Source organism: Alligator mississippiensis, chromosome 3 (assembly GCF_030867095.1).
Source record: "Alligator mississippiensis isolate rAllMis1 chromosome 3, rAllMis1, whole genome shotgun sequence".
In the NCBI taxonomy this organism is placed as follows: Eukaryota; Metazoa; Chordata; order Crocodylia; family Alligatoridae; genus Alligator; species Alligator mississippiensis.
Genome location: NC_081826.1, coordinates 216,427,759 through 216,440,947, shown reverse-complemented (window position 1 = coordinate 216,440,947; position 13,189 = coordinate 216,427,759). Strand labels below are relative to the sequence as shown.

At 40.5% G+C, this 13,189-nt stretch overlaps 1 protein-coding gene across 2 annotated transcripts in view; it reads left to right on the top strand.

Annotated features, from left to right (window-relative positions):
- Positions 1-13,189, top strand: part of MEGF10 (multiple EGF like domains 10) — a 180,653-nt gene that overhangs the window by 72,671 nt on the left and 94,793 nt on the right. For both annotated transcript variants that reach the window (XM_019478144.2, XM_006276658.4), the window contains exon 6: positions 263-355. In XM_019478144.2, coding sequence (XP_019333689.2) covers positions 263-355 — 93 coding nt within the window. The remainder of the gene's footprint in view (positions 1-262; positions 356-13,189) is intronic.

Here is a 13,189-nt window from a genome sequence, read left to right as displayed (position 1 = left end):
CCATTGCTAACTATAACATAGTATTTGAGCAGCCAAAATAAGATTAACTTTTAGATTTTGATATTAGAGAGGAGGTTGCATTGTCTTCAAATACTTGTTACCAACATCTGGAAAATGAATCTGAGGATAAACTAACAAACATGACAATGCCAACATTTTTCTTGTTTTTAAAACATGTTTGGCAGAAGGATGTGAATCAGCTGGATTGGGAAAAGAGCTGGATTTAAAGTGTTCTTACTTTATTCATTTCTTTCTTTGACAGCTCACTGTGCTGATAAATGTGTCCATGGGCGTTGTATTGCTCCAAACACCTGTCAGTGTGAGCCTGGCTGGGGGGGCCCCAACTGCTCTAGTGGTAAGTATACACCTGCTGCTGCCCATCTTATGCTCTTTTTAGTGTATTGTACTTCTGTTTTCAGGGGAATTATTGTGGAGATCCTGTGCTTTGTCTACTGGTTGTTCTTAAAGGAACTTCCTCTGATTTACTGGGCCACTCTGTGCGTGTGATCCAGTTTCTCCAGTCAGTTTAACTAAAAGCTGAGTTAAAAAGTCCCAATTCATTTATGCTCAGTGGGATACCAGGAAATATAAGGGCTCATTTGCTGGTGAACACAAGTATATTTGGGCTAATAAAAGCTGTATTTTTTGTATTCATTAAAACATGAAGGTGCATTCTGTAGTTTCTCCTGCTGCCCTTCCCTCCCCTCATTTGATTTACCTGTCGTTCACTCATTCCCACTCATTCCTTGTCTGTTGATTTGCTGTCACTTCCCATTCACTCCAGTCCCCACAGTGATTATAGTCCCTAGTCTTTACTTGGTCACTTTCTCTTAATTTCTTTCTCCACTTTCCATCAGCTTTTTTCAAAGTACCTTACCCTTTGTCTTTGCCATGTGTGTGAAGGAGAAAGAAATATTGAAAGAGACAAGAGAGAAGGAATGAGAGAGAGAGAGAGAATATGAGTGCAGGGGGTATTCTATCTCCTTTTCTTACCTAGTAATTCTGCTTTCCCATGTTGATGGCACCAAAGAGTTGCAACTCTTATCACTAAGCATTCTGTTTTTTTCTGCCAGTGGATACAATGTGCAGCCACATGACTTCAATTTTTATGTCTTTTTTTTTTTAAAGAAGTGTAATAAGTAAGTAATAAAATCCATTTTCCCTCAAGATTTATTATGGGCAAACTCACATTAAAAGTGTTATTTCAATTCTAATTTCAAGGTTTATAGCTTTATTGAATAAAAGCTTTTTTTCCCTGAGCTCACCAGAATATGATTGTTATATGTAAAAGCTGTGTGTGTGTGTGCATGTGCGCACACATGTGTGAAGATATTCTAAATAAAATAGAAGTGAAGGGTCACTACTGTATAGCCAGGGTTTTAATTATTGCATTGGAAACACTGAAGAAACCTAGGACATCGGATCATCGTTATGACTCTAGTTTCACTCCACCTGAGTTTCATACTTGGCCCACTGTCCCAGTTATTCATGCACAAAAACCCTCGAGTCAGATTCATTCTTGTTGGCATGGGGGATTGTCAGTTCACAGAAAGAGAGATTCGCCCATAACCGGATACATTCCAGAAGAGCCCTGTCAACGCCTTCTCCTGAGTGGATGCTCTGTGTCAGGGTATCACATCATTTATTCATCACTCTCTTCAGCAAGGTCCAGAGACATTTTGGGCTTTACTGCCTGCCTGTAACTCCTCTGATTACAGCTAATTTCTGCTTCCACAGCCCTCCTCTTGCCCTGAAGCCCTTTCCTGTAGGCCTAAGATTGTGAGCATGCCAACAGTATCACCAACCTCAAATGTTCAAAAACCACAATCAAAAACCAAAATATCATGAGGCTGACTTAAAATTTTTAGGGTTGGGTTCCTTTTGTTTACACATCTATTTCTGAACTTTTACAATATATTTGGATCACATTTCAAGCTTTTCTTCATAACTATGAGGGATAGAACCTTACATTTTAAAAAGCAAAGTTTAAATTCTCATGCAATAATACAATGTAAGGAGGTAGGTCTGGTGGACTCATTAGATGGAGCTTTTCAGTATTTTAGACTGAATATAGGTATTCAAAGCTTAGATGACCCACACTGTTTATCAGAAGAATCATTATTTGGCATCAGTTGCTATTTTATAAACTTTAAAATTCTTAGAAAAAACAATAAAATCAAGAAAATATATCACTATGTGTAAGTTATTTTTAATAATATTCAATTAACCTGAGAATAAAGAGCTATATCAAAAAGAATCAAAACAATTTAAAATAAAAAACCCAAACCGATTAGTCTCAGGACAAGCATGAACACAGACATGCCTATTAAATATTTAATTATTTATTTTTCTCTAAGTTAAGTTCCATGAAAAGTTAGCGACATTTCAAATAAAGAAGATGGAAGAATCTACAAGCATGTGCTCGGAATGAATCCTTTCTCCCCATCACTTTCCTCAGCATTGCTTTCCCTTACCTCCCTACCACTGTAATTCATTTTAAAGGTGTTTTATATTAAACTATTCCTCTTCAACTGTTGCTGCCACTTCTGCACAGTGCCCCTGACTGCTGGACAGCCAGTGCAAGTACTTTGTGCTGTCTGTAAACATTCAACTTAGTCTGAAAAGCTTTTCTTATCGTATCTCGAACAGAACAATCTCACAAGAGTTTTGTTACCCTTTGTCAAAGTTTCTGCATACCATTACAGCAAGCCTGAACAGCTAAAAATTTGTTTCACATTGCTATTGTATCTTAAGGGGGCATTGTGGATGAAAAGAGTATTTTGTTCATATGCTGTTGAAGCAATGTTCGGAATATGGGCTTTGGAATCTCTCCAGTTTTCTACCAGACAAAACTTACATGAGATGTTGCTTTCATGGATTATCCTGCTGAAAATGCAGTTGTTTGTAGATGTTTAGACAAAGTAAGGTTATTGTTAGGCAGCATAAAGGGAAGAAAGTGTTTTAACCTGAGCAGTGCTGTTTGTTACTAGCTTTGGACTGAACTGGGTGATTTCTTCTTCTATGTGGACAGACAGTGCCACTTGAAACAGAAATGAAGTGTAAATCAGGCCAAATAAATAAGTGTTGAAAAGACAAAACCCAAATGGGTTTATGGCTTCTGGGACTGATTTTCATTAACATTTACATAACATAAAAATAATTTTGCTTTTAGTAGTAGTATCAGTGAACTATCAATATCTGTTTGCTCTTTAGTATGGATGAAGATAAACTCAAGTAATATAATATATAGTGAAATCATTTCTTTTTACAAAGTCTTTATTGGGCTATTATAGCATTCATGCATCAAAAATTGGTATAAACTATTACACTGTGATGATAGTGGCCATATACCATATTTTCTTGAACATAATAGGCCCCTTAATACAACACACAGTTTGTTTTTGATAGGTAGAATGAAGAAAAAAAGATCTTTTCTTGTAGCAAATAACTGGGCATGTCTGTACATGAAATTAATGCAGTGCAGTTTGTGCCGGAGTTTATTGCTCCTGGGTGCAGCATACTCATGAGCACCCAGGACTGTGGCACATTAAGCTGGGGTGGCACAGCCCCAGCTGGCACAGGGTGTGGGGGGCAGCCTGCCAGCCCAGAGCTGCTCCGCCCCAGCTCAGTGTGCTATGGAGGGGCTGGCTGGGGCATGAGGCTGTTCCACTGTAGAGCTGGCCAGCAGGCAGCCCCACACTTTAGCACTCTCATTCACCAGTCAGCCCCAGTCTCTGTCTACATGTGTGTTTCAGCAGAGTAAATAACTCCGCCATAGAATAATACTTGTGTTGGGTAGTACTATCCTACAGAGGAATTAATTAGTTTACTCCAGTCTAATAGCACCACTTGCATAGATGGTGCACTTTACAGTGGAGCTAATTAGGCAACTTTGCAGTAAGCATCTCATGGAGATGCACCCATTGGGTAGCAGCAGCATAGGTGCCAACTTTTATTTTTGCTGGGGGGGAGGCTAAGATGATGGACATGTAAATACATTGAAAGAGAGTTGTTTTTTCCAAGAAGTAAACCTTCGGGAAACACTGGGCAGAAATTACTTTACTCTCCAATAATATTATCCTTTTTCAGTTGGTCAGATAATTGTCCTTATATGGAACATGGGTCTGTGTCTGAGGATGCAGTTTGGCCCATGATGCCTCTTTCATGTTCTACTTCCCCTCAACCTCAACTTTCATTTTATATGTTATCTTTCAGTTATATATTTGCCTTCTATCAACAAAACTTTTATTTAAAAAAAATCTGGTGCTCTACTATGAATGTCACCGTTCGGCCTTCTGGCTGGTAACTACAAAGATTTCCCAAGTCTACAAAGTTCTTTTCCGCCTATTCATTGCTGTCAATGTGGTTCAGTATGAAGTGGGCTATGCCCTTTTGGAACTAGTGTTGCTTTTTTGATCTTGTCATATGGATTTGAGTCCAGGTATTTTTAAGGTTGCAGGAGCTCAAGCATTGGCCAGTGGCTGATTTCACCTGGGGGAAGAGGAAAAGGATTTTATTTCTGACTCAGTCTATTGAGTCTGTTTTCACTCCCTGTTTTTGTATTAGGTCAACCCATTATTACTGTTTCTTTCATGTTTTTCCAGAGTGCCCATCAGTACCAGAAATATGGTATCCTATTTCTGTCCAAACGTATACTTACCTTCAGGTAAGGGCGGGGGGGGGAGGGGGCGCAGTATGCTTCCTGGCAGACCCAGAAGTAGACTGGAAGTACTTCCGGTCTACTTCTGGGTTCGCCGCCAAGCATGTGGAGGGCCACCCCGCTCTCCTATGGGACACTCCACGTGCCTCAGCATCAGAGCAATCACGAGCCATGCTGGTACCTAAAGGTATGTAGAAAAAACTTTTAAAGCTGTGTCTATATCTGAATCACTGATTCTCTGAATCAGCATTGAATCTTCAGATTCGGATTCAGCTGAATTGAATCAGGGACAGTGATCCAAATCAATGAATCGAATCACTGTCCCTGATTTGGGCTGAATCCAAATTGAAAAGGGCCCGCTTTGTACACCCCTAGTAAATATACCATGGAACATTTTTTTTCTGAGTAAAAACTAAGTGAAACTGTGTAAAAATATTCTGGATTTGGCTCTTCGTGTGTAATGTCTCCTTGGAGAATATAGGTTAAAAATATCTTTTATTCAGGCATTAGACTTTTTCTTTTTTTGGCAAACATATTATTGTGCATTTGGGTAATATATTGTCTGTAGTATATTTCAGTGGGACAAGATGAATGAGGTAGCCATAATACACATCTGAAAAATACCACATGGATTAAAAGGTTGCACATTTACAAAACACTTTCATTCCAGTACAAGACTTGGCATTCATGTGAACTAAATTATTTCAGTAAAGGATTTATTGACTGAACATAATAGACAGATCATTGTCATCTGAATGGACAGAAGACATGTTGAACCTATCCCTTGGAGCTAGTGACTCAGTACATCCATTACACTGTCAGGATCATTTGGAAAAAACTGTTCATGCAGCTGCAAAACTATGAATTCATCAGTTTGCTTTTGTTAGGAATGAGAGCATATTTTAGGAGAGAGGGCTGGTCACACTTGCAAAGGAATACTATTTTATGGATTAAAGATCAAAGAATTGTAATTGACTGGACAAAATTGGAGCCTTTGCCTATTCAATTAGTTTCATTTTCATACTGGATTGTATTTAGAAAACAAGGAGCAATGGTCTCAAGTTGCACCAATGGAAGTTTAGGTTGGATATTAGGAAGAACTTTCTCACCAGGAGGGTAGTAAAGCACTGGAACAGTTTACCCAGAGTGGTTGTGGAATCTCCATCCTTGGAGATTTTTAAGACTTGGCTAGACAAAGACTTGACTGGGATGATCTATTAGGGTATGGATGTGCTTTGAGCAGGGGGTTGGACTAACTGACCTCCTAAGGTCCCTTCCAACCCTTTTTTGTATGATTCTATGATTAACAGGAGTGTCCCTTGAAGACTAAGGGAAAATTTCCACTCCGTTCAGTACTGGTGAGGCTTCACCTGGAGTGTGTCCAGTTTTGGGCCCCACACTTCAAGAAGGATATGGATAGATTGTGAAGAGTTCATCACAGAGCAGATTAGTGGCCTGGGAAGCAAGACTTATAAGGAAAGGCAGAAAGAACTAAAGTTTTTAGTTTGGAGAAGATGAGACTGAGTGGAGATTTGATAACAGTGTTCAAATACCTAGTTTCATAGTTGGTAGAGTTGGAAGGGACCTGAGCAGATCATCAAGTCCGACCCCCTGCCATGGGCAGGAAAGAATGCTGGGGTCAAACGACCCTGGCTAGGTGATTGTCTAGCCTCCTTTTGAAGACTGCCAGGGTAGGAGCAAGCACCACTTCCCTTGGAAGTTGGTTCCAGCTCCTGGCTGCCCTGACTGAAGTAGTGCCTCCTGATGTCTAGTCTGAATCTACCAACTATGAAACAATGAAACTACTCAGTCAACTTATGGCCATTATTCCTTGTTACTCCTGGTAGTGCTCAGGGGAACAGGGACTCTCCCATTGTTTGCTGGTCCCCCTTGGCAAGTTTGTAGGTGGCCAACAGATCCCCCCTCAGCCTTCTCTTGTGGAACCTGAACAGGTTCAGGTCCCGTAGCCTCTCCTCGTAGGGCCTACCCTGCTGCCCCCTGATCATGCGAGTGGCCCTCCTCTGGACCCTCTCGATGTTGTCCACATCCCTCCTGAAGTGCGGCACCCAGAACTGGACGCAGTACTTCAACTGTGGCCTGACCAATGCTCATGATGCATCTGTGGATGCATGACAAGGTGCAGTTAGCCTTCCTGACCATGTCCCCACATTGGTGGCCCATGTTCATCTTGGAGTCAATATTGAGTCCAAAATCCTTTTCTGCCTCTGTGCTGACAAGAAGGGAGTTCCCCAACCTGTAGGTATGCTGCTGGTTCTTCCTTCCCAGGTGCAGTACCTTGCACTTGTCAGTATTGAAACCCATCCTGTTCTCATCCGCCCTCTGCTGTAACCTGTCCAGATCTAGTTGTAGCCTGTCCCTCTCTTTTAGCGTGCCCACTTCTCCCCACATCTTAGTGTCATCCATGAATTTGAACAAGGTGCTTTTCCAAGTTGCTGATGAAGATGTTGAACAATGGGGGCCCGAGGACCGAGTCCTGGGGAACCCCACTGCCCACATCCCTCCAGGTCAAAAATGACCTGCCCACCACCACTCTCTGGGTGTGGCCTTCCAGCCAATTTGTGATCCATCTGACTGTGTAGGTGTCGACACCACAGTCACCTAATTTTTTAATGAGGATGGGGTGAGAGACAGTGTCGAAGGCCTTCCTAAAGTCCAGAAAGACTATGTCCACTGCAACACCTGCGTCCAAGGATTTTGTGACCTGGTCGTAGAAAGCCACCAGGTTGGTCTGACAGGACCTGCCTCTAATGAACCCATGTTGATTGTCCCTAAGCATAATTCCCCCTGCTGGTCCCTTGCAGATGTGCTCCTGGATAATTTTCTCAAAGAGCTTTCCCAGGACCGAGGTAAGACTAATGGGCCTAAGGTTTCCTGGGTCCTCCTTCCTTCCTTTTTTGAAAATCGGGACCACACTGACCCTTTTCCAGTTCTCTGGCACCTTGCCAGAGCACCACAAGGGCTCGTAAAGCTGTGCCAGGGGTCCCACAGTGACCTCTGCCAATTCTCTCAGCATTCTGGGGTGGAGATCATCAGGACCTGCTGATTTGAACACGTCTAGTCCCACCAGAAGTTCCCTGACTAGGTCCTCACTAACCCCGGGTCTGTCTGCGCCTCTCCTGGGTCCATCCGGGATCCCAGTGGGGGGGATGTCCCTGTCTCTGCTCAGAAAAATGGAAGCAAAGAATCTGTTAAAGAGGTTAGCTTTGTCATCTGGTGCGACCACCAGATTTCCAAGCTTGTCCTCCAGAGGCCCCACGTTGCTCGGTACCTTCTTTTTGCCCCCTATGTATTTAAAAAAGGACTTATTGTTATCTTTGTTCTGGGTCGCTAGTCCCAGTTCCATGTCTGCCTTAGCTTTCTTAACAGTCTCCCTACAGTGTTGAGCAATGGAGGTATAATCCTCCTTGGTGATGGATGATTATAGAGAGGATGGAGATAAGCTATTCTCTGTGGACGTAGAACACAGGACTAGGAGCAGTGGTCGCAAGCTTCAGTACAAGCAGTTTAGGTTGGAGATTAGGAGGAATTTTCTGACTATGGGGATGGTCAAGAATTGGAACAGGCTATCTAGAGAAGTTGTGGACTCTCCATCTCTGGACAGACAATTGGTTGAGATGGTTAGTCAGAGCTGATCCTTCCTTGAGGAGGGGTCTGGGCTAGATGACCTCAAGAATTCCTTTCCAGCCCTACTTTTCTATGATCCTGTTTTTGTAAATAGTTTATAAAGCTGGTTTTAATGGTTACAACTTTAGAAGAAAAGAAAATAAGAGTCTATACATATATTGAGTTTTTCTTGAATCAGTAGATCTGCACCCAGAAGAGTTTGCACTTACAGACAGACAAACAGACTGTACATCATCAAGTACAGCGAGATTTTGAGTCATGTGCTTTAGTATATGGTACAGACTTTAAATTTATTGATTACAAGTAAAACAAATTACTCATTGCCTACTGGTTGTATGTAATACACTCATATAAAAATTATTACTATTGAGGAGCCTGCCGTATGAATGTGTAGAGATGACAAATGCATCAGATTGTTAAAGATCATGCAAGGTTCAGCATGGAGGATCAAGACTGTGTACATGATTTGGGCATGCATATGCTGTACTCTTAATTCCTAATAAGTAAGCAGAAAATTCCATTTATTTCCCTGTATTTGTGTGTAGTTCTCAATCCACAAATTATTCATTTGAAATTAGTGGGACAGCTCTGTGGGTAAGGGAGAGTTCAGCAAACATAAGGATGGTTGAACTAGTACTAGGCAATAAACAACATAAATGACCCAGAAGGCCCAGGATAAAGTTAATTTTTACATCTGAATGTGTTGTGGAAAACCATTTTTTAAGTATCTTTCCAGGATCACTGGTACTGGCTAGTCATGGGAAAACTGTTTTGGGAAATGCTGTGACCCCACCATGTTATTTCCATATCCTAAGTGCAGTATACGGTTAAAGAGTCCATTTCCAAAAAGTTGGTAAGCTTGAGAAGGGGGAAAGTGCCAACATCAGTATTATATTGACCCTACTAAGCAAGTTGCATCCTCTTTAATGTCAGGGTAGCTTGAATCATAAGGAAGAGCTGACATGTATTACTTTTCAGTTGTAATCAGTTAAGGTTATTTATGGAACCCTAATTCTAATTTATTTTACTTTCATTTTTTACTATCACATAATATATAATACAGTATTTATTTGAATGAATGAATGGATATTTATTTACAACTTTCGAGGTAATTCTGCTCTAAAAGCCACTATAGAGCCTGATACCTACCATCATCCTCAAAAGAATCACTCTATATATTTATTTGGACACATACCAGTTTTCCTTAGAGGAAGAAATATGCTTTGGTTATTGTTGACCCAAGTAGCGGTGCACAGTGAACTTGTTAGGAAAAAGTTAACTGCATTTAAATTATTGTAAAAAATAATTTTGCTGAGACATAATTTAAAGGTACTGAGGCATCATGGATGATCCTGAGGACATAAATTGGCCACCAGGAAATTCATCATTGATTTACTAAACTAGAGAACAAAACAACCCAGGTTTTTGATAATATTAAAATAGTATATAGGGCTGGCATATAAGAAAAAGCATCTTTTCTTTCACAAAGTAGATTATGTGTTACAGAAGTTTTGAGCAATAATAGCTTTGGTGTCCTCAGATATTATTTACTGTCAGGAGTGTTTATAAAGTTTGTACATTCCACAAGAACCCTACCATTTTTCTCATGGGACTTGGCAGATGAGGATTATGGCAGAAACAGGATCCTTTGGCACAGTTTAAAATATAGAGCAACTCACGTGAATTATAATCACCGTCAGTTTCTCATTGGAGCTTGTAATTACCATTGAATAAAGACTGGATTTGTGGATACCACCAGAACACTTGCATATTCTGTGAGCCCACTTTTGAAACAGCTCCCTAGTTAAGGGTTGTGCAGCTTTCAAATTTTCAGTAACTAGCTTGTGAATTGCATAAGAGACAAGCTGCTGATCAGCACCATGTGAGTTATGTTGCTTGTGGGTGTTGAATGGTTCTTAGCATTACTCTATTTGACGGTGTATAAGTTGGGTTTTGAAGCACAACTTGTTTGTCTTAAAAATTAAACTTAACTTATACCCTGTGCCACATCCAAAAATTGGGGACGGTGCTGGGCTCAGCACTCAGCTGGTATGGCCCCATCTCCTCTGAGCGGCGCTGCCAGGCCAGCCAAGTGCCAAGCCTGGACAAGCTCAGCCCCATTCTCGTCCCCAGGCTTGCAGGGGATGAGGCCCTGCCAGCCAAGTGCCGAGCCCAGCGCTGCTTACGGGGAGATGAGGCTGTGCCAGCCAAGTGCCAAGCCCAGCCCCGTCCCCTGTGACAGGTGCTGGGCTTGGTGCTCCACAGCATCACTCGCAGCAGACAGGGCCAGGCTTGGCGCTCAGCTGGCGGGGCCCCATCCCTTGCAAGCCCGGTGCTGCCCACAGGGGATAGGGACAGGGCTAGGGCTGGGCTTGGCGCTTGCCTAGAGATGTGTTGCTTGCAGGGGATGGGGACGGGCTCAGTGCTCAGCTGGTGTGGCCCCATCTCCTCCAAACAGTGCTGGCAGCTTATACACCATGCCTATGAAAATCCTTACCTTTCAAATTGGAAAGCTGGAGGTCAACCTATACACCGTGTCGACCTATACTCCATGAAATATGGTATGTAGGGTTGGTTTGTTTGTTTGTTTGAACTGGAACTTTTTAACTGATAGAATTTACAAGATTCATTTCAGGATGTATTTCAAGGTTCATTGCAAGATGTATTTTCAAGGCTTTTGCTCCATGAACCAGACTATTTGACAGAGGTTAAAAATGTCCACAGATACATCCCCAAACCAGAGAAGTTTATTTATGGAACGCAGGAAGTGTTTGCTGTTTCATTGAAACACTTATGTACCCTGAACCCAAGTCATCCTCATGGATTTTATGAGGGGCTCAATCTGTATGTAAATATATTGTCCATTTATTATCAAGCTTTAACTAAAATATCTTCTGCCAATTGGGCCCAATGCAAAATTTTAGGTGAAATGTTGTGTGAGAAATTCTGAAGAAGGTAAATTTAATCTTAAAATGAAATGAGGTATTCTCACTTTTTGGTTTTTCACATAATGTATACATTCCACCCAGACTCTTTGTTTGATCATGCTTTATTTACTCAGGCATACACCCATTGATGTCATTAGGAATATAACATTTGTTCCTGAATTATGAACTGTGATAATCTCAAAATGCAAAGCTAGAAAAAATTAGTCCTGCTCTTGCAATGAGATCCGTCCAAGAATAGTACCATAGATGGTAGTGTAGTTATATCCTGCACATGATAAATTCCTGCCATTTTGTAACTTTCCACACAATAATGAATATTTTTAGCAAGTTTCATTTTAGGATCAAAATAAAATTAACACCAAGGACCGTGTGTGTGTGTGTGTGTGTGTGTGTGTGTGTGTGTGTGTTTCTTTGTTAGCTATCTTGTATTGTGCTCTGATGTCCAAAATACTTGAAAGAGTCTTTGGAAATTTATGGCCAGTGAAAAGCACACAGTTTAAGTTCTTTATGGGATCTGAAAAACACATTTTCATTGTTCTTCCACTTCATGGATCAAAAAGCATTTACAAAGTCACAAATAAAATAAAATTAAATTAAATTAAAGCATAGTGTCTTGAATAAAAATCTTTTCTTTTATACAGAACAATAAAGAAGAATGAAAAATATGCCACAGGCTAGAAAGCTTACAATGTAACAATGAAATCAGATAGAAACAAAAGATTCTAAAAGAAATCCAGATTTAAAAGAAGTGTTGTGTTCTACAAAAAGCACTATGCATTTCTGTATCTGGGATGTAGGTAACATAAGTTTTTTTTTTTTAGTAAAAGCTTCTCAATTATTAAGAAATAATTTCTAAAGAAGATTTATTTTCTGATATGTATATGCATATATTTGTCATAAAAACTTAATTATTGCCTTCTGATGTAAGAATAGCAAAAATTATATGAAGAATAATCTTTTGTTTGTATTAACTGAAGCATGGAAGTCTCTTTAAAAGGTTCTCTTAATGGACTATTCAGAATAGTTGGCTTTGATTTATAACCCTTTAGACTGATCTCTGAGATGTCTGCATGCCACATTCCACATTTTACCATCTTATAGCCCCAGTAACAAGTGGGTTTGATATCATTTGTAGAGATGCAGTAGTGATTTTGGTCAGGTTTTTAACTCTCTTGCTTATTGTAGATGTTGTGAGAGTTAATGTGAGCTGGAAGTTATTTGGTTAACATTACACTTAGGAGAAAAGTTTTCTTATTCCTATCCTGAAGGAAATATGCAACTAGCCAAATCATAGAAAATACTTACAAAATTATACTTGGAATTGTGTAATAAGAACAGAATGGATAGGATTATTTTCATGGTGTTTGTTACGCAAAAGAGTGGTTGTTGTGCTATTCTTGACACAATTGTATAAGTAAAGTTAAAGAATTTGTGCCTGAGTACTGATAATTAGTATTAAATAACAATGACAGTATTCTTTACACTACTATGACATTTCGGGCTTTCCACATAGGTTAATGACATTTTAATCAGAGAACTGTTAAAATATGAAGCTATTCAAACTTCTGTTTTACATCACAGTTACATGATTCATTCAAATAATAACAGGTAGATTATATTCAGTAGTGTAACTAGGGGTGGGTGAAAGGGGCATCTACTCTGGGTCCCAAGTTAGGAGGGGCTTTGGAATCACCTCCCACCTTAATGGAGTCCATGCCGCAGCAGCAAGAGCAGTCCCCTGGCTTACCCATGTTGGAAACTCCAAAAGGGCACCTATACACATGCCCGACTCCTGCTCCAACATGTTTTAATTAGAACGTGTCGGAGCAGGCTCAATTAATCGAGTCTGCTGGAGTGTGCTAATTAGTCCACTCCAGCAGCCTTGGTGCCACGTGTATTCAGCTACATGTGAATAACTGTGTACAGTATTCACCTG